The sequence below is a fragment of the Hermetia illucens genome, chromosome 6 (assembly GCF_905115235.1).
Source record: "Hermetia illucens chromosome 6, iHerIll2.2.curated.20191125, whole genome shotgun sequence".
In the NCBI taxonomy this organism is placed as follows: domain Eukaryota; kingdom Metazoa; phylum Arthropoda; class Insecta; order Diptera; family Stratiomyidae; genus Hermetia; species Hermetia illucens.
Genome location: NC_051854.1, coordinates 88,237,269 through 88,259,222, shown reverse-complemented (window position 1 = coordinate 88,259,222; position 21,954 = coordinate 88,237,269). Strand labels below are relative to the sequence as shown.

The 21,954-nt window shown below is 43.2% G+C and overlaps 1 protein-coding gene across 1 annotated transcript in view; it reads left to right on the top strand.

The window, feature by feature from the left end:
- The window catches only part of LOC119658907 (protein unc-79 homolog), a 71,686-nt gene that overhangs the window by 10,114 nt on the left and 39,618 nt on the right, over positions 1-21,954 (top strand). Inside the window, 17 exon segments of the mRNA XM_038066713.1 lie at positions 20-121; positions 192-311; positions 379-540; positions 597-767; positions 824-913; positions 980-1,165; positions 1,221-1,919; positions 1,973-2,061; positions 2,114-2,660; positions 2,722-2,993; positions 9,324-9,425; positions 9,487-9,631; positions 10,653-10,682; positions 11,199-11,278; positions 19,029-19,091; positions 20,483-20,600; positions 20,917-21,113. Of these exon segments, the coding sequence (XP_037922641.1) occupies positions 67-121; positions 192-311; positions 379-540; positions 597-767; positions 824-913; positions 980-1,165; positions 1,221-1,919; positions 1,973-2,061; positions 2,114-2,660; positions 2,722-2,993; positions 9,324-9,425; positions 9,487-9,631; positions 10,653-10,682; positions 11,199-11,278; positions 19,029-19,091; positions 20,483-20,600; positions 20,917-21,113 (3,126 nt within the window). The 5' untranslated portion in view covers positions 20-66.

The window sequence follows — 21,954 nt, the reverse complement described above, 5'->3', positions numbered from 1 at the left end:
TAACACCTCTTTTTTACAGAGTATGGAATTTGGGGAGAGGCGGATGAAAACAAGGGAATAGTTTAAATGACTGGAAGTTTTAAAGTGCAACTCATCAACATGGGCACGAGAGCGGCTGCTTGTAAGATTCTTCAATATACCTCCTAACCACTATCACGATTTTCACTAACTTTTATTAATTACTTCTAAAGTTCAAGCCAAACTTCGTTGTTTACATGACTTCCATGTTCGATTGCTTCACAATGCTCTTCCTGCGCCGTCAGGAATAGACATTGCTAATACTATCAAATACTTTTCTCAAACACTTCTAAGTAAGTTGAACTAGTTTCAAGTACCTGACTATTCGGTATTAAACTTGTTTTATTTTTCTCTAAATAGCTGTCTTGAAAGATGTTCCAAATTCTCCACATCAACTCATCAAGGATCCATCTCAGGATCAAATGCGAATGGCGTCATACCCAAATTTGGAGTACGGAAATCTTTACAATGCTTTAACCATGCTATTGGATGTCGCCTCACTTATACAATATGGTCAAATAAGTGAGGATGGGGTGGTCATTTCTTGACGGTATATTTAATAATTTATCTTTTTTTAGCTTTTGGAAAAGCCCTTCTTCAGTGCTTTGGATGTATTTTGCCCTTCCTTGATAAAGACTTAATTGATAACTTACCCTACTTGGTAAGTTCAACAATTTCAGTTCTACCACCAGCTCTTCATCAGGAAGTCATCAATTCTCTGTGCTTCTACATCCTTCCATTTACTATTAGTAAGTATATCGGATCTTCGGAAAGAACTTACCTCACTTCATACTGACCATTGCAGCACGTCAAAGTCCAGATGAACAAGAATGCCAGGCATGCCAGTCAGTTTCATCAGTAATCATGATGGTGTTCCAGTACTCAAACAATGCTGGTAAGTTTCAACATATTTGAATGATATCTAACCCTACTGCAACTGATATCTTATTTGATTTCACAGCTCATCACTGTCAGCTACTGGAATGCCTTATGAAGCTAAAGCACAATGTCGTGAAAGACATTTTGTGTGTTATTGCCTATGGGACTGCGCAGTCACGATCTTCTGCCGCGAAACTCCTATTCTATTACTGGCCAGCGTTTGACCCCAATCTGTTCGACCGGAGAGGACTACTCTCGAAACTCACAAGTCAGATTCCTTGTAATCCTGGCAATAGCTCACCTAATAATATTCTTTTTTTCAGATGATCTAATTCCCTTTGTGTGTCAGCGTGAACAATGTCCAAATGCCGGCAATGCAGAAGCAGCAAAAGTCTGCTTCGATCACAATATTAGCATCACATTTGCTCCAGACTGTCCACCTCCCTTATACCTTTGTATCGAATGTGCCAATGAAATTCATCGCGAACATCCTAACCAACTTTTCGGTGATATGTTGCACCCCATGCAGCAAGTCTCCATGGTTTGCGAAAACAAGAACTGCCGATCAACGGAGAAGGCGGCATTTTCAATGTGTTTCTCCCCTGAATGTGCAAGCTACAATGGGAACCACCCAATTCGTTATTGCGCCCAGTGCCACAGTAATCGTCATAACAGCCGTCGTGGAGGAGACCATGTCGTCCATAGAAGCCTACAGCCAGCCTGGCAAATGGAACCTGAAATGCAGATGTATATGGTTGAATCTGTGGTTAGCCTTTTAAGGGAAGCCAAGCCTTTAAGTTTTGAGCCAGGAAAGGACTCTTCAGCAAGTGACGCGAAGAACGGAAATTCAAATGGATTGCAAGATAATATTTCACTGGAAGAACGTCAGCTGTTAGGAAGGTACGGTATTTGGTTGCTGGTGGGAAGATGCACTCCTACTGTAGATACACCAGTAGAGATTCTGGGAAGGTTGCTTTCGATGCTTTTCCACTGGTTCCATGTGACTGCATATTCCTATGATGGTAAGTTTCCTCTGAAAATAGTGCGGGAAAACTACTTTTTTGCCTATTTCTAGCTGCAGGCCAAGTTGAAAGCACAATTGAAAAACTAAAGATCGAGCATGTTTGCCAATGGTTGAAGGACGTATGCCGGGTCCATTATAATGTAATGTTTGTCACTACTCTCTGCAGCATTTACGAAACCACCTCTTTCACAGGTATTTATTTCCTGCCTCTTGCCGCATCCTCCGGAATATGCTCGAGTTGGAGGACACTGGGAAACACTTGCATCACGCACAAGTCACCTGAAAGAAGGCTTACAAAGGTTGATTTGCTTAGTTCCGTATGAAGTGATAACATCAGAAATATGGGACTATGTTATGCCACATTGGATGGAAGCAATAACAAATGACGTTGGTGAAAAAGAACTAGGCGAACTCAAAATAGTCTTGAGTAAAATCCTTGATCCGGAAATGTCCCCATTAGGCTTTGATGCGAAAACTATGTACAATTTCGTAGCCATCCGTTTTGAGAAAACCACGGCTAAAGTGCAACAGCAAGCCCTACATTGGCTGCAAATCCTGTCGAAGCTGGAAATTTTGATTCCATTACCACAACTTTTTGCAATGTTTGGTGATGGTGTTCGGATTATGAAACATGGCGTGCAACACGAAATGATGAAAGAAAAAGAAGGGAAAGCTGGCAAAGCCCATTTGAAGGACAAGGAGAAAGACTTGGCGCATCCCCCAAGGCGAAGTTCAATCTGTATGTCTGCAAAGCTAATGATTTTCTCAAATTTTCCTATATTTTGTAACTTCTCTTCCAGCCCCAGTCGTTGAAGGCGATTCAGGAAATACTTCCGCAATATCGGATGATGAGGCTCCAACTTCAAGACATACAGAATTTTCCACAGATGCTGAACACAACTTGACGTGCTGCATTCTTATGTTGGATATCCTTCTGAAGCAAATGGAACTTCAAGATGTCGAACAACATATGGGGATTCATACGACAGTTTGCGAAAATGTCTCGCGATTGCTTAAATGTATGGTAACAGCAGCCCGGGTTGGGCTTAGTAGCCATGTTTGCGCATTGAAGGTAAGATAGTTTCTTTAATTCATAAGTTTTGCAGGGGTTGGGCAGATTAAGGTATAACCATTTACGGCAACTTAAATAATATGATGACAATAGTACAGTCAATTGTAGTATTACTATTCATCCTACGATATTCACTGTTCCCATAAGATTCCGCTTCAATTTTTCAATTATGGTGAGACCAGGTCATTGCGTTATGGTCTGTTATTGTGATAACGTTTTGCAAATATTAAGGACCTTGACTAACCTTAATATGTCCTGTATCAAAGTATAGAACAGGAACTTTAAGAGATTAGCATCGTGCTAAGTGAGTCTTCCAGAGTAAATCTATAAGCTATATAACTGGAAGTAATATCTCAATATGAGAGCAAAACCTAATTAAAATCAGTTAAACGTCTTTTCCGTCCTTCTACGGTGGTCACCCCTGATTCCTGTCCTCTTCTATGCGGAACCGGTACAAAGTATAACGTCACGGTGTGGACATGGCTCTGACCTCTCTCTTCGCCCATCGATTAAATTCTCTTTCTCTCTCAAATTGTAGAGAATCCACCCCACTATATGAATTCCACTTCTTCTGGCACGCAAGCATTTTCCTAATTAGATTTTCCGGTGCTACTGTTCCTCATAAAGTTTCCTCTAGACTCTTCGTTTCCTCCATGAATCTTGGATAATGGAAGAAGACATTCTCCAGGTTCTCCGGAATACCATCGAAGCTGGGACAGTTAGGTGAGCTGTCCAGTTTAAACCTACGGTATCGAAAGTTTCCGCCATGTCCCGTGAGAAAAAGCATGAGATCATAGCTTATCTCACCACTGCGTCTACTCCTTAATGTTGGGAATCAATCTGTGACCCCATGGACCCTTTCCCGCCCGTTCTCACAATGGTGCCACCTGCTAATGTCAATCAAAGGTCACTACGCCTGAGATGTTTCTAAGGCCACAGCAGACTCTTAAGCCGGACTTTTTATAAGCCGCGTTCATCTTTTGAGCATTGTATGCGGTATGCAGTGCAGTTGCCCGAACTCGCACTCCGTACAGCATAATAACGTAGGCCTCACCAATCTAACTCAAGCCCAAGGTAGCATCCCAAAATTTGGCATCATCCTTGGCAGAGTGATGCTAACATTTGACGTTTAGGTGCAAACATGTTGTGAATCCCGTTGAAATTCAACCTTGCATCACCACTCCAAGGTATCTGATGGCTAGTTTTTAAGTTATGATGAACTTCCCCATTTTGATTCTTGGAACGGATTCCGTACATCGCTTGATAATAAGCACCGTCGCTGTTTTGTCCAACGCGTGTACTTGCATCTTTCACCCACGTCCATAAACCAGTGATTGCTTTGGATGAATACAATTCCCCAGCCGCAAGATGTTCTGCAACAACAATCACCGATATTTCCTCGGTTTATTTCAAGATTGGGGCCTAACTTGTAATATATATGATTTTCGACAGAGCAATGCATTTCATGAGTCCATTGTGTATGTCGTATCGAAGCTTTTTACCTGTGAAATTGCTGTCGATACGCGCAATAAGTAACTGGTAATCGTCGCCAAAGGCCTCCTTACGAGGTTCCAGTTGGTCGAGTTGAATATATTTTGCACATCAAGGGTAATCACAATACTTACTAGTATCACCCTTTCCGTGCATGACATTTTCAGCTAAGCCAGTGACCGGCTTGATGTCGTGGACGGTGGATCTGGCCACGCCGAAGTCGAATTATTTTTTTGATGAGACCCTCTACAGCTGAGAGCAATCTGCTATATTATAGATTATTCGCTCCAGCATCTTCCCCATAGTGTCCAATAAACACATAGTCTGTAAGAAAATGGTCCACCAAGAGACCTCCCAGGTTTGGATAGCAACACTATCCTTTGGCGTTTCCAAATATGCTCCAAACAACTCCACAAATGTGTCCGGTCTCGACACAACAGCAACTTAAGGGTTTTTTTTGGTTTTGTTGCCTCTTTACCACAGATCTCCGGTACTTCTTTCATCGTTACTGTGAATATTAAAATCACATCTAAATGTCTCTGAAGACTTTCACCGCTAGTGCGCCAGTTATGCGTTTCAGTCTCCTGATAAAACTCTGGACACTTTGCAGCATATCTGGATCTGTAATTTGCGGAGCTGCCTGATATTTGATTCTCCAATTTAGAACATATGTACATTTGGATTCCTTGTTGCATTCCCGAGCAATGTGACCCGTTTCCCCACATCCTCTGGATCGGTCCGACAAATCAACCGCACTTGTGCATGTCCTCGCCAGATGTCCGTACAAGAGACTCTTGAAGAATCTTTTCAAAGAGGTTTGCTTGCTAAGCCAACAATACGAACCTGTGCTAGCACTGCTGGTAGACGAATAATCGGCGTCTCAGTGCCTCACTAAGCCTTTCTGAGGCTTACGATGGATGTCCCTACAAATCGGACTTGAGCTACTCTACTAAAGGAGATTTCTGCCTTAGAAATGGCCTTGTCTAGGTCCTTGCACTCTATAACAATGCCATCCTTTTGAGTATGTGTGTACGTACGGCAGCATTTTTCCCAAGTAAATTTTTGATTTGGGTGCGGAAGTCTTCGGCTTTGCTCTTTTCAGATCTTTTCAGCTTTCGCATAAAATTCTCCTTTTAGTTCCTCGCCACTAAACTTTTGCGATCAGAGTCAGCTTTCACCTTTATTAGTATGTCCCATGCTTAAAATAATCATCACCTCAGGACGGATCCCTACTCTCCCCTTCTTCTTTTTAAGCTTAATTCAACCATCATATACTTTCTGATTGGACGTCGGCTCCCTTGGTCTTAGGTTTTAGGACCATTCCTCAAAGTATTTTTGGAAACCTACTGGATTGTTGGGTGTTCGTCTTACTCCTAATCTGTTTTTTTCTCTGCTCATCCACCAGTATACAGTTATGTGTCACCTGCACTGACTACGTTACCTCGAAAGAGAAATTTTAGGGCCCTCCTTGGATTCTTTCGCTTTTTGCTGCGATTTGTTGTGTAGAACCCCGGTAGCTTTCACCATCTTCTTGACTGCTTGGTGGCCCAGAGTGATCTACATTCTTATTTCGGGAACATTTACGGAGCTGCTTTGGCCCTGGTGTCTTATTGCCTTGGACATTGGAGGAAATTTCATAATCCTTGAGTTTCTCCTGAACGAATCCAGCTCTCGACCCGAAGAAACCTGCTGTGACCCGTTACACTGGGATTCAGTTGGTGTCACCATGGCTTTTGGCGCCCACCGTTCTGCCCTGGTCGCATCTTCCTGCACTTTTGTTGTTTTAGATTCGTAAAATTTTGCAGTAATATGGCTTTTGAAATAAAGTATCATATTGGAAAGTTTTTTAGAAATCCTACTATTATTAGCAAAGTTGGTCAAATTGCCTCCTTCGCAGTGGATTACTACCCCTAAGAGATGAAATGTCAGTATCACATCGGAATGAATTCCAGACAAATCCAACGTATATATACTACGATCTATCTAAATAGAACAATCTTGTATCCAAATAATCTTACGTAAAAAATCAGCACCCTTCATAGATGAAGCACTTTCATATTAGGCCAGACTTTATATAAGTAGCTCTCTCCCTTTATCTCTCTTTATGAGTTCTTGGAGTTTAAGAAAAGCAAAAGAATTAGGAAAAGTGTGAAGTGTGTTGATCAGGTGGAGGCACGTATTCTGAATAAGAGTGGCGACCGGTATAGAGAGCAACTTTATCCTCTAACAACGGTTATCGTTATTATAGGGATAAGGTATCGTTGGTATGTGGAATAAGGAAGCTGAGAATAGATTCTTATTGAGAAAATTTTCCGCAAAGATCTCAATCCCCTGAAGAGACACTCAGCAATTAGGGGGATAGGGTGTGATTGACAGCTTTCAAGGAATTTCATCATCTATCAGGCCATCACTTCATTGATGCGCGGCGTTCGGGGAGTTTCATATAGGATCTTTGTACCATCATCATCATCAACGGCGCAACAACGGGTATCCGATCTATGCCTGCCTTAGTAAGGAACCCCAGACACCCCGGTTTTACACCGAGGTCCACCAATTTGATGTCCTTAAAAGCTGTCTGCCGTCCTGGCCTACGCCATCGTTCCATCTGAGGCAGGGTCTGTCTCGTTTTCTTTTTCTACCATAGATATTTCCCATACAGACTTTCCGGGCTGGATCATCCTCATCCATATGGATTAGGTGATCCGAACCCCGCAAATTGTTGAGCCGCATTTTATCCACAATTAGGCGGTCATTGATTTCGTCGTTATGTAGGCTCTGGAATTGTTTAGCCTATTGTTGGGGGCCAAAATTCTTCGGGGGATTCTTCTAAAACGCAGCCAAGAGTTTGCAATTTTTCTTGTCAAGAACCCAGCTCTTCGAGGAATGCATAAGGAGTGGCAAAATTTTGGTCTTGTACAGTAAAAGCTTTGACCATATGGTGAGACGTTTCGAGCGAAACAGTTTTTGTAAGCAGAGATAGGTTCTGTTATCGGTTGTAAATTTTGACATTAGATAAGAGAAATTTTGAACAGTCTCAAAATTGTAGTCTCCGATCTTCATTGTATTCGTTTGACCAGTGTGATTCAATGTTGTTGAATCGTTTGTTCCTTGGCGCTGACGTTGCCACCATCTGAGTGAAATTATGCGGTGTTTCCAACGATTAATTAATTGAAATAATAAAAACTTGTTGTTTCTTTTTCGTTGGTGTGGATATTTATTCTTGCAAATACCGATATTTCGGGAACCACTTGTTCCCTTCATCAGTGCCAACAAACTTGTTAGCTACAAGATATTTCGGGAACCACTTGTTCCCTTCATCAGTGCCAACAAACTTGTTAGCTTGTTAGCTGATGAAGGGAACAAGTGGTTCCCGAAATATCGGTATTTGCAAGAATAAATATCCACACCAACAAAAAAGAAACAACAAGCTTTTATTATTTCAGTTGCCACCATGTACTTCGTCTTGCCATTATTAATGTGCAGCCCGAGACATTGCGGCACCTTCTCCATCCAGATGAAGCTAGACTGTACATCCCGGGTTTTTCTTCCCATAATATCAAAATCGTCAGGCAGTAGTTGGGTGGATTTGAAAAGGATGGCACCTCTTTCATTGACATCTGCATCCTGAATCACTTTCTCCAGGGCCAGGTTAAAGGGGTCGAATGATAGGACATCCCTTTGTCTTAGATCGTTGTTTATATTGAATGGTCGCGAGAGTGATCCTGCTGCTTTGATCTCGCCGTTTGTGGGTAACCGGCATCCACAGATACGAATGTAAAGCGCCCGCTTAGCATAGAACGACAATACCACATAAAGTTGGGAGGGCGCTAATGGATGTCTCTTCTTTCTTATTTTCGGCTTTTCTATAAGCGGTAGAGTTAAGCCACTTGAAAAGGAGTTCATCGAAATCCTTAGAATTCCTTCTATGTCTAAACCCATTTTCAGTTCGACTCTGGGTAAAACGACAAAAAAGCCTTGGCTATACTTGCCGGACTACGAATACTGCAACGCCCATCAACAATTTCGCATACATACGTCAATATTTCTGAGCTGATCCTAAGAAAAATGCATTCAATTGTACGCTAGCATGGATAGCATGTGCATAACAATTGTAATTCTAAATGTAAGAAAAATACAGAAAAAACAGTTTGGGAAACGACAACTTTTAACAAAAATCAAGGGAAAAACATAGAGAGGAACTAACAGTAGCTCCATGCTGTTCAAGTTTCACCCAGCAATCGGGTCGACTGATTCTGAAGCATTCATTGGTTCATAACATATTTGTAATGCTCCACAGCCTAGAGAAAAAGCTTCCTCTTCATTGTTTCATCTAAAACCAGCTTCCAGATCATAAACGAACATCTTGTGGATGATGCCAACATTAACCCTAAGTGGGATACACATTTGTTTTCAGAATACTTACCGAAAGGCAACAGTATTAAGGCGCATGAGGGAGAGGAATGCTCCCCGACATATTAAACTTGCAGCGCTGAGATTCTCGCACCAGGTGAATGGAAAAAGCTAGCATTTTAGGAGTTCTAAATACCATTTTACTATGCATGGCACATATTCCAAAATTGAACCCTTATCCATTATCGAAAGCCAATAGTCGCAATAAGAGGATCCAACGAAATCCATAGTGCGACTACTGTATCTATAGCAGTATAATTTAGAAATCAGTAGATTATTGGCCTCACTATTTCTCCCCGTTTTAGCTGCCTTTAAGATAGTTAAACATACTACAGATGACTCTTTTTAATGGAGTTATATTTATTAACATCAGACTTGTTCTTTTTCCAATCTCAATATCTCAGTATCTAAATAATTTCTTTAAAATAGGTTGGCGAATGTGCATATTGCGAGGCATCAATTATGTGGCACCAGCTTTCAACCCGCCTTGTTGAGTTCATGGCTCCACGAAATCCAGTTCGACCACCAGATGTATGTAGACCTATTTGTAATTTTTCCAAATATTGTTCAAAACATTTTCTTTATTGTTCAGCCTCCAATTGAAGAAATCATCGAGGAAGAAAAATCAGCTCGAAAAAGTCCGCCTGAGACTGAAAAAGAAAAATCTAGAGACCGTGATGTTTCACTGTCAATGGCCCCATTGCCAATCCCGCTAGGACCTCTTGGTGGATTTGCAGGTAAGAATATCCTCATTTGAAAGGGAGAAATTATAATGCAAATATCAAACAAAGATTTCGAGCATATTCATTCCCCTCCTCTAAAATATACTGCAAAATGCAAGTGAACGAAAACTACTATTTAATGAGAATGAAATTTTAAAACAAACCTTTCTAAATTTCACCTCTTCCTGGAAAATTAGTTGAATAGAATGCGATTTTATCTACTTATTCACTATCAGATACTATCCTTTTCCTGCAACGTAGTGTTAGCTTTATAGTTTAAGTGAATGAGATGTGACATAAAAGGAATGGATTGAATCTGAGACTAAATACTAATCTCAAACTCTTCCAATTATTGAATAAATCTGTAACACAAAGCACGCAGATATCCTATTTGCACACTTTACTTGTAGATACTTCTACAAGTTGGTAATACTAATATATTCGATGGAAATCGGTAAAATCATTAAAATATAAAATATTCTGACGAACAATAACTATTGTAACTAAAAGACGGTAAAAGAACATTCTCTCTTGTTATAGAAGTTTCCCAGGACAGATACATATTTCGGTAACCAGTTGTTAAAAATCGCCTGGTCTCCGACGTGTAGCGCCCTTGAGTTCCTCTAGCAAACACATATGAAACACAACTGGCTCCCGAAATGACCTATCTGTGGTGGAAATTGGAAACTGTTTAACACCAGTAATAAACCTTGAAGCAAACTAACTCTACAGGCGAGAAATGATCGCCAATAGTCAAACTTTAACTTTTCAGCTGAGAAGCAGGAAAACTTGATCCTGCTCTATGCTGAGTTCATGAATTGAGAAGTTACATACTGAGAATATCTGCGCGCTATATAAAGACATTCTAAATGGATGTAGTTTTCAAAACAATCCGTGCCTACTTTGTGTCACATCATAATTTGCTCCCTCTAGAAATAAAAATCTATACCTTTGTTCATACTCGACCAAATATATTCAACGCCTTAAGGCTCTCTCTAGCATATACGTACTTACTAAGAGTTACCGTGTCTTATAGATGATCCTGGAAAAATCATTATAATGGCAGGTGATGCATCCTTCAAAGAAAAAATATCATTACAGACGAAAAAGTGTCTTCTTTTGCTCCGACATAAATTTTGTTTCCTTTTCTTTTCCCTTCTGGAACGATGCGATAGAAAACTAGGCTTGCTCGCATGCTTTAAGCTCTAGATTAGACCAACTTTAGAATGCTGACCAACTCAAATGACATTCAAGAAACACAGCTTGAAGTTATCCTGGTTTACTTTGAGTTCATTTTTGGAACACAACATATATACACAGCACACTATCCAAAGGGATCACACAAAAACATGAATAAGGATCAGAAGACATTTCCTCAAACAATACCACACATGAGACAAATTTTGCATGGCTTTTTCAACTTTTCGAACATTGTTTATTGCCTACAAATAACACCGAAGTAACTTTAAAGATAATATGTGAAAAATCTGTATTTAGTTAACATTGGTTTTTGAGTTCTTTCAGATTCGTTTTTGGCCTATTTGACGATTTAGATGGTAATTCTGCTGTTGGTTTCTTCTAGGTCCAGTTCCTGTGGCTGTACCGCAACCCGAGCCTCATTCAATTGGAGGAGTTCTCGTTCACATGCCCAACGTTTGTTCTGTATGTATAGTCTCAATAATATGTTTAAGATAAATTATTTAGACTTAGCTACATGTTACTTTGATTGATTCTCTTGAAAGGGTTTGGGATATCTAATCATATTCATTTAGTCGCCCACTTATCTATTGTAACACTGCGCCAAAACTGCAATCGAGGGGAGAATAGGTTCTGAATTTGAGTCGAATGATACACTGTGTTTACAATATGTCTGGTTTAATAGGAATGCGATCTTTCTTTTCCTTTCTTATTATAATATTATTATTATTCTATTAAGGGAAAGTCGCGCCGCGTTCTTAAAGAACTATTGTGCCCCTTTTGCTGGTTATAGTGTACCTATTAATCATAGTCTCTCAAGGAAGCCAAGAACCGTCAGCAACTTTAGTATATTCCCTACTTCCAGATCTTTCAACCTTGCATCTGGCACTAGGTGTCCTAGATGCCTCGACCTAATTTGCACAAGTGCCGGACACTGTCCCAGAACGTGTATAGAGGTTTCATCATACTCCGCAGAAAACCTGCAGGCAGTGTCCGTAGATATCCCAGCTTTCCTAGGTGACAGTTTAGCCGACAGGGACCAGTGAGAATTCCTACTATAATTCGAAGGTTCTTTTTGGTGAGGTTTAAGCAATCCTTTGTGAGCATGGGTTCGCATCCCCCAATAAGCACCCTAGGCTGCTCCGTCCCTGCTAGACCTGCCCAGTGTAGTTCTCTCAATCGTTCCTCTTCATTTCTTAGTGTCATAGCCATGAAACCGTTTCCGATTCCACAGAAGGGTCCTGGCACGTGCAAAGGCGTCCCTGCTCCCTTCTTGGCTAGTTCGTTCGCTACCCCGTTGCCTTCCAACCCAGCATGGCTTGGAACCCAGAGTATCCAGACCTTGTTGGATGAGCCGAATGTATCCAGTCTCTCAAGGCATTCCCATACCTATTTAGAGTTCACCTGGTTGGACCTAAGTGCCTTGATCGCTGCTTGGCTGTCGTTGAGAACAGCAGTTCTGCTCCCCGTAGCTCCTTTGGAGATTAAAGGAGGCGCCTGGAATATGCTAGTGTACCTACCCATTGGCTCGAAGTACATTTTCCTTGGACCAATGAAACCTAATGTGTGTCCGGATGGCTCAAGTGGTTAGAGCGCTGGGCTGTCGTAGCGGAAGGTCACGGTTCAAATCTCACTGGTGGCAGAGGGATTTGTTATTGTGATTGGATGTCGGACACCAGTCGACTCAGCTGTAAATGAGTACCTGAGTCAAGTCAGGGTAATAATCTCGGGAGAACGCAATGCTGACCACATTGCCTCCTACAGTGTACTGTAGTGTACCGTTACGGTCTTGAATGAAGTGATCTAACACATTTCAAGGCCCTGATCCAATATGGATTGTTGCGCCAACGATTATTATTATTATTAATGAAACCGACGCCCGCTCACTCTGCTGTGAAGGATACGTCAGTGTACTAAGTAATCAGTTGCCGGTTTAAACCGGTTGTCGCAGCCACGCTCTCCCAGTTTGCCTTGTTACTCCAACGTGTTCCAAACTTCTTATCAAAGTGAAACCTCGTTGTCATTGTATCGCTTAGTATCAGTGATTCAGGATACCGCCCAGAAAGAATATCAATCTTCCTTTGGCTTAGGTAGCTCCCGCCCCACAGATACTTTCGGCCATCCTGAATGTTACCCTCTTTGCCTGCATCTGTATGTACAGATGGAGAGGGGTTAATGTCAGAAGGACCTCCAGGGATCCCGCTGGGCATGTCCTCATTCTACCACTGATACAAAGGCAAGCCAATCTTTGGAGTTCATGTACTGTCATCAGAACTCTCGTGTCTTCCAGAGTAATTTTTGGTGTAGCGTAATTTCCAAATATTTGACCTCTGTTTCTCGTTTCACCACTATGTCATGTAACCTTATGGCTCTTAGATGATCAAGGTTCCGTCTCCTAGCCAATGGTACAATGGTGGATTTGGCTGGATTGATCCGCAGTCCCATCACATAGGGTATCTTCTTATTTGCTCCTACAGATTAAAACAATGACGTATCCCGCCCTGTGGACAAACCTTGAATTCATGACAACAAAATTTGTACCTGTCGGTACTTCTATTTGCCTGCTTTCTAGCATTTTACCCATCCAGAATGCCAGGTTGTTTCCCAATCCCTTGCGTCTCAGGGCAGCTCGTATCTCTGTGTGCAATGTGTTGTCGAATACTCCTTCTTTTGCATCCCGTAGTATATCCGCCAGCTGATACAGAGCAGTTTCAGTTGACCGTCCTGCCCGGTAAGCGTGTTGACAGTGATGTAGGCGATTACTCTTTAGAACGTTAGTTCTAATATAGTTGTCCATGATCTTGTCCACCGTTTTGGGTACGAACGATGTTAGGCAAATTGGTCTGAAAGATTTAAGGTGGAAAGAATCCTTTTTACCCGCTTTCGCAATAAGGGCCATTTTTGCCCATCTGCATGCCCTTGTTATATATTCCAGTGCTATGCACCAGAAGATACTCTAAGACGATTCCTAAGCATCTCTGGATTAATGCTGGTGAAAATGCCATTTGCTCCGGGTGATTTCAGTGGTATTTTTTTTTTGGGGAGTAGGGTAGGTGAATGCGTTTACGCACAGAGTGTTGGACTCCCGCAACAGCACGCTGGCGGACTACCAACTAAACACCTCCCTGTCATCAGAGAACTAGCCTGGAACCGTTTGACACATTACTTCGGGCTAGCTCTCCCGCTCTCCCGGCTTTGGGAGCCTTCAAGTCAGGGAATTCCTTTCGCCAACGGGAGGGGAGGGGAGGAAGGGAGTTGTTAGTTCAGGGAACCCCTTACCGTCCGATCCCTCTGCCGGTCGAGTTCAATCTTCTTCGTAGTAAGAAGAGCCCGAACATAATGCGCAATACGATTCCAGCTGCCAGCGCTCTTCAGCATCTCTCTGACAATGTTGTCTGGAGAGAGCTCCCCTGTGTCTGCATAAAGCTGCTGGCGGAAGCCGTCCCACTTCTCGCAAGAGAAAAAGGTGTGTGCAGCACCGTCCCTCCCTCCATTCCAGAACACACAATCAGGAGATCGCGTCTTCCCAATCCTGTGCAGGTAAGACTGAAAACCTCCATGCCCACTTAGAAGTTGGGTAAGGAAGTAATCAATCTCACCGTGCTTTCTGTTCAACCACGGGTCTAATTTGTCGATGAGCCGCGCAGTCCACTTGCCCCTTGGCTCATTTTGCCAAGAAAGTTGCCACTCGCTAAGGGTGCGTTGACGTTCTTCACGGGCAACCACTTCTCTTAAGTTTTCGCTCTTACGGCGATAGATAGCTTAGCGCTCCTTGGCAAGGAGGGCAACGGGGATCACTCCCGCAATCACCATCACAGCCGGTTCGGAGACGGTGCGATAAGCAGACGTCATGCGCAAAGCTCTCCTCCTCGGTACTTGAGCGAGGCGTTTACGATGCACCTCCTTGTCAAGGGCATCAGCCCATACCTCCGCACCATAGAGAAGGACGGATTGCGTTGCTCCCATGAGGAGACGTCTCCTAGTTGATATAGGGCCCCCGACATTCGCCATTAGCCGACTCAAGGCCGTGACTCCTGCTGCAGCCCTGTCCGCGGCTGCTTTGATTTGCTCGAAGAAGCTCATCTTCGAGTCGAGCATTAAACCAAGGTATTTAATCACTGGTTTTGACTCTATAGTCAACTCGCCGATCGATATGGGACGCAAGGTCGGGATTCTCCTCCTGGTCAGGATGACTACTTCGGTTTTTTCCAGCGCAAGGTTGAAACCGTTAGCAGTCATCCATCCGCTTACCCGTCGCATCAATATGCCAAGTCTGCTTTGCGCCTGTTCAACAGTGCGTCCGGCAACAAGTGCCGCAACGTCGTCTGCATAACCGACCAGGCGCGACTCTTCAGGCATATCGAGTCTCAGCAGACTATCGTAGGAAGCGTTCCAGAGGTCCGGCCCTAGGATGGATCCCTGCGCTACCCCCGACGTGATTTCCATTCTCCTCTGGCCCTCTAGTGTCTCATAAAACAGGGAGCGGTCTTTCAGATAATCCCTCAATATCCGCAAGAGATAGCTTGGCACGTGAAAGGAGTTATCTAGTGTGCGTAGCGTTTCTGTCCATCTTACGGAATTGAAGGCATTTCTGACATCAAGCGTTATGAGGAGCACTATCCGTCGAGATCGGCGGCTGTGTGCCGCGGCTCGATTAAACGCATCTACGACCTCCATAACATCATCCACTGTGGATTTCCCTGTTCTAAACCCGAACTGCCTTGCGGATAAGTCCCCGGCAGCACGGATCGCTTCAGCGAGTCTACCCCTGATGAGCTTCTCGAGCACTTTTCCGGCCGTGTCAAGCATACACAGCGGTCGATATGCAGACGGGAGCTCCGGGGCTCCTTTACCCTTACTGATCAACGCGAGTCTGGCCACTTTCCAGCGACAAGGAAAAATGCCCTCCTTCGAGCACGCGTTGAACGCTTCGAGCAGCAATTCTGGCCGTTGGCGGAGCACCAGGTTGTAAACTTCCGCCGGGATGCCATCAGGACCTGGCGCCTTCCTGTTTTTCATAGTGAGAACCACTTCTTCGAGTTCTCCCATTGTGAAAAGGGGGCAATCCACGACGCTTTCCGCGCTGTTTACATCAACCCTTACAGGGTGTCTGGGGAACAATGCCCGCACAATACGGTCCATCTTCTCGGTGCTCAATATGCAGGGCTTCCGCAGAGCCCCGATTTTCCGAGTGACAAGCTTATAGCCAAGTCCCCACGAGTCATCATTCACCTCATTAACAAGATTTTGCCAGCCGCGAGCTTTGCTTTTATTTATAGCGCTGCGGAGTCTCCTTTTTGCTGATCTATATTGCGCCTTTATGGCACATGCCTCCTCGTTGGCGTACAAACGTTGTACCAAACGGCGGAGCTTATGACACTCCTTCCGTAGGTCGGCAATTTCCGCCGTCCACCAGTACATAGAAGGCTTGTCGCGCCTGGGGCCTCTCTAGGGCATGGAAGCCTCACACGCCGTCATTATCAGATTCATCACTGAATTTACGACGGTGCCAGCTGCGACACCACCACCCCCCGGAGTGGCCCCCAGCGCGGCCCTACCTGCTCCAAGAGCTTCGATGAACCTTCCGATGTTCACCTTCGCGACATTCCACACGCAGGGGGAACGTCGTGTTGGTGCTCGCCGGCAAGTAGCGTCAAACACTCCGAACGCAATGTACTGATGATCACTTGCCGAGAAGTCTTCTAGGACTCGCCACCCGTCCACCGATGATGCCAGAGATTCCGACGCAAAAGTGATGTCGGGAATGCTTCCTTCACAACCTGGACGCCGAAACGTTGGCGTGGATCCGGTGTTTAAAATTACGAGCCCGGTTCCCGCCGCCATTTCCAGAATCCGTTTCCCTCTGGAGTCTGATTGAGGCATGCCCCCTTCAAGAGCCCTGGCATTAAAATCACCGCCAACCAGGATTCGTCCCTCCGTGCTCGAAACGGCATCCTCCAGAGCATCAAGCCGGCGCTGAAAGTCCGGAATCGACTAATTCGGCGTCAGGTAAACGCTAAAAAACGTTATCCCTAAACACCGGATCCAGACAAATCCGTCCCCCCAGCCTTCGGCAAGAACACGAAGTCGAACGTCGTCCCGAACCCAGATGGCAGCGGTGCCCAATAAGTCGAGATACCATGAGGACGGGTCCTTGTTTCGGTATTGCTCGCTAATCAGCACTAGATCAGCATTTACTTCCGCAGCGAACTGTGCTAGCAACTGGTGAGCGGTTGCACTCCGGTGCATGTTAATTTGCAAAATGCGGATCACGGCGTTCGCACCCTAGCCCTCTCCAATTCCGCCCTGAAGATTGGACACCGTCCCGAGCCCGCAGTGTGTGCGACGCTTTCGCCAGACGCGCCACGATCCCTGCAGAGAACACAACTCTCGCTTTCCTTGCAAGTCTTCGCTTGATGACCCGCTTGGCCGCATCTCCGGCATGCTGTCCTCCTGTTCGGACCCTTGCAAGCTGCTGACGTGTGTCCATAGTCCAGACACCTGTAGCACTTGGTGGGGACTATCCGCATTCGTACCTTGCATACTACCCATCCGATTTTGATTCTCCCGCTGTCAAGGAGTTTCCTCGCATATTGCTCGGGGACATCCACCACGGCAAGTTTTTGGCCTCGAGCATTTACAGAAGTAATACCTACCCGGGCATTGGTTACCTCTGGAGATTCACGCTTTAGCGCCTCCTCTACTTCGTCCTTTTCTGTGAGGCAGTCAAGATCCCGTATTTCTAGAGAGCACATGGGTTCTAGGCTGGAAACAAGAGCCTTCTCCCCAAATAGCCCCTTGACCGCTTCGCAGAATGTGCTCTTGCTGGTCGTCTTTGGGCCCAGTTCGACGAGAACTCCACCACTCCTCGTTTTCCGTATCGAAGACACCTCTGCTCCGTTCTCCTCGGGTTTCATCCTGTAGCGGATTTCACTAAAGACTTCCGCAAATGTCTTGCCTTCCGTCGGCTTAATGAGCAGATCCAACGGTCTAGTCCTTCTTCGTTTCCTCGTTTTTTCCGCTACTGGCTTTGGGTTGGCAACCTCCTTGTCTTTGGACAGACGTGTCTCTGGCGACGGAGTCCGTTGTCTCTTTTTATCCTTTTTCGCCTTCTTTTTTTGGGCCTTGGAGACTACTTCGATAAAGTCTCCTTCAGGCACGTCGTCCTCTTTCCGCTTTTTCCCCTGTTCACTTTGCAGAGGGCTATCTGCGGTCCATTTGACGCAAGCAGCATTCTCAGCGGGGAGTGCGACTGTTTCTGCTCTACAATCGTCTTCCGCTGCTCTCCACGTGCGTCTATAAAAGGATTTGTGTCCAAATCCATCTGCTCATAACTAGCGTTTCTCACTGAGCTTACTTCCAAAACAGGGGCGCTGCAAGGTAATGGAGTTGCCATCTCCGCACGGTCAGTCGCGCCACTTGACGAGGCTTCCTCTTTATTTGGGCGCCCCGGTGTCTCATCGGGTATATCAGCCCTCGTTGCCTCTTTCACTGATCGCTGCGGTGAACGACGCGGAGACTCCCAGTGTGTCCCGACGTGTACCGGTCATTCGCGGTTCGCTCTTCACCGAGAAGCTTTCTCGAGGCTACTACCTAGGACGCAGGTATGCTGCCAGCTAGGGGGCAGAACTACTTACTCGGGCACCTCGGGGACGTCACACCCCGTATCGTAAGCGACCCGTTTAAAAATCGCTAACGACCCCTGAGGGGATTCAGTGGTATAAAAGTTCCCACCTTAACCTAGCTTCTGAACATATCTTTTTTCGCAGTTTCCAGTTCTCCTTTTTTCCCCTTTTATTCGTTGCTGGGGTGTTAGGCAGAATGTGGTCGCCCCAGCTTCCGGTTTCCCGAGATAGATAGGATCGTCCCTAGTACTAGCACTAAGTGCTGCCGAGATTGTGACAACTCGGAAAATATATAATCATAACAGCTAAAATAAATTATATTACAGCAATTAGTAGTAAAGTCTATTGAATTACTAAAGTACCACGAAAAGTCGGCCTTTGTTTTTGGGCTTTCTTCATTGAAAACCACAAGATTATTATTGCGTATTTGTATTGAAATTCAACGAGATTAAACCACTATGGCTAGACTAACTAGAAAATATGTCATATACTCTTACCAATTACCACATTTTTAGTTGAATTCCTAAATTTAATTGAATTTCAGTTCTTGATTGGTTGCTTTAGTACGTTTCAAAAACTTCTTTTTGTAGACAAGTAATGAACGTGGCCGTTCCGATACAGAATTTAATCGATTAGTTCATACCACAGACGAGGTACTTTGTGAGAAATGAAAGATAAAATATAACAATTAACAAAAATGCATATAAACTACTTGATTGCATAAAACTATGTGTTCAGAACATACTCAATGTAAATGTTGTACTAATTTTCATATGTATATCAGTTTCCACTATATGAACGGAAATATGTATCAACCTTTTAAGTTAATTTTCATCCTTATGGTTTGCAACTCCTTTATTTTTTCTTTTTTTAAAATATTGCGTGTACAATTTGGGCCTGGATATCGATTAAATGTCTAAATTTAGCTCTAAATGATACCATTGTAAATATAGTGTCAGTTACTATATTGCCAATGTAAATATTCGAAATTTATCGTTTCCTTTTCACTTTTATTTTATTTAATATTTTGAAGATTTGTTTCCTCGTGAGTCGGGTATGGCTAAGACAGTATGTCATATCTGACTACCTTAAGAATTTATCGAGCATGAACTAAATGAAGAAGCAAATCACGTTTTCCAAATTTAGTTGAAAAGATCACAATATTTCTTTTGGTGTATAATCTATTCAGAATGTTGTCGTCCCAAAGTATCTTGTATGTGTGTAAAGGTTTTATTTGATCAGCTTTTAATTTTTTGGAACCCTATCAATGCTGAATTGACAAGTAATAACGGCATTTCCAGTTTTAATTAAGATATTCAAATGAGTCTAATATTTTTCACTTTAAACTGCATGTTGCTTTCAATTCTTAAGGATCTTCGATTTCGCACTTTTATGGAGTGTAGTCTGTGACCTGTCTTGGCTGAGCATACACATGTAATTTTATTTTAATCCACTCTTTTTGCAGAAAGAGAAACATATTCTGTTTTCAAAGTATTTCTCCTTAATTCCTACGGAGCCTAAATAGATTTGCTGTGCACATATTTTCATGAGATTCCCATAACTGTCTGGTTTTCCATCTGTTTTCATTTGAGTGTACGTGACTGTATAAGCTTAACACTGAGGCATTCAATTTTACTTTATTTTCTTAGATTCCAATCAACATCTACTCATATTTTCCAGTTCTCTATGAAAATGTACAAAATAAGAAAAGCGTGTGCTTTCCTCCATTTTTTCAATCTCAATTTTTCAGCAGTTTACCTTATATCAAAATTGACAGATTATCTATTTCTAATTCTTCTCCCAGAATATCTTTACAAGTTGAATTCTATATATGCTACCCACTACTTTTGTATCTTTTTATTTCATTACAATTATTGTGTATAATATGAAGTGAAATGTTCCACAAATGTGTATCGATGTAGCACAATTCCTAAGCTTAAAACTGTTAACAATGATATTTTTTATTTTCGTTGTTTGTGTTTACTTGGCATCACACCTAATATTAATTTAATATTAAATAAATGCTACATGTAACCTATCTTAGATAATGACGGCCACCGTCGAAACAGTATCAGAACAATTGGATTTAGCGGCGATAATACCATCAGAGAAAGTCGTAACGGCCGTTGCAAGATCAGTCACCTTATCAGATGCGGATGTTGGTAAGATGCAGTTTTTACTACCAGTTTCAATGAATTCCTAGAAATCACTTGTATTTTATATTATTACATAAAGCTAGCTAACTAGCCTCACTTTCACTCCTATCTATACACATGTACATAATTATCTGTCACAGAAACTGTAAAAAGATAAATCCTTTCGTTATAATGCAAAAACTCAGCTCACCCGGAAGAGACAATCCTCAGTACCTTGAATACAAAACCTAAACTTTAACGACTTCTCGTTAAATTTATTATAATTAATCCGCTAATTACATAAATCATTGACGATATTGTTTATAACTGAAATATCTTGAAGCGACTGCAACTGTTCAAGTAGCGAAACCACAGCTTGTTGGCAGCACGACCGAAACCGATAAATGCGAGGCCCTGCCGGAAGAAGAAGCTGAAGATGCCGAGGATGGTGAAGACTTCTGGCATACGTCGGTTGGAAAGTTCAAGTTCTCATTAGATGCACTACCACAAAATCTGCAGTACATCCATCAACTGCTTACAGTAAGTACAAGAAATAAAATGTTAACATCTTATAACATGCGTAGATTTGAGATCGTTTCGACCGGAGTCTCACTGCAGACATCATTTCGAATTATACTAATTGTCCATAATTCCTTAAGAGCAAACACTGAGAATTTCCCAATGGTGGAAGTTTGATGAAAATGAAAAATAAAAGTTAAATAAATAAAAATCAAATACAAATGACCTAAGCGCGTCTAAGCGCGTTCCGATATTGTTTTAGGTTTTGTAGAAAGCAAAATCTTATTAAAATCGTTTCGCGGTCTATCTGTCCGTCTGCTTTTTCTGAAGCGGTGAAAATGTGCAAAAGACAGTCTCCTAAACACACAAGCTTTTGGGGTTATTATCCACCGAATCTACCCCCGACTCCCATCCTACCGCGTGGAACCTCAATAAGGTATTGCGTCACGGGACGAAGTTAACTCACTCGAACTTGGTCTTCTTTCTTAAACTCGCCATCCGCGTACAGTTCGGCCTGTCGATTACGCCGGAAGAACCCGCAATGCACCCGCCTAGCGCTTTAGCAAATCTGAGAACAGAGTGTGCAGATTCTTCATTGAAGAAAACCTTGCCAAGGTGTCTTCATCTGAGATCTGAGGAGGCCGAGCAGCTGCATAAAAAATGCAGGGCCGTCTACTCCTCCTCCTCACATTGGCTGCACATAACCGAAAGTACCACCCCAATCTTTTCCATATGGTAGTTTAAGGAGCAGTGTCCCGTTAGAAGCTCTACTAGGGGTTTCATGTTCCACTTCTTAAGGGACAACAAAAATGCCGCTCTAGTGACCCTAGGCTCTTTTGTAAAAATTTTCGCCTGCCGGCAA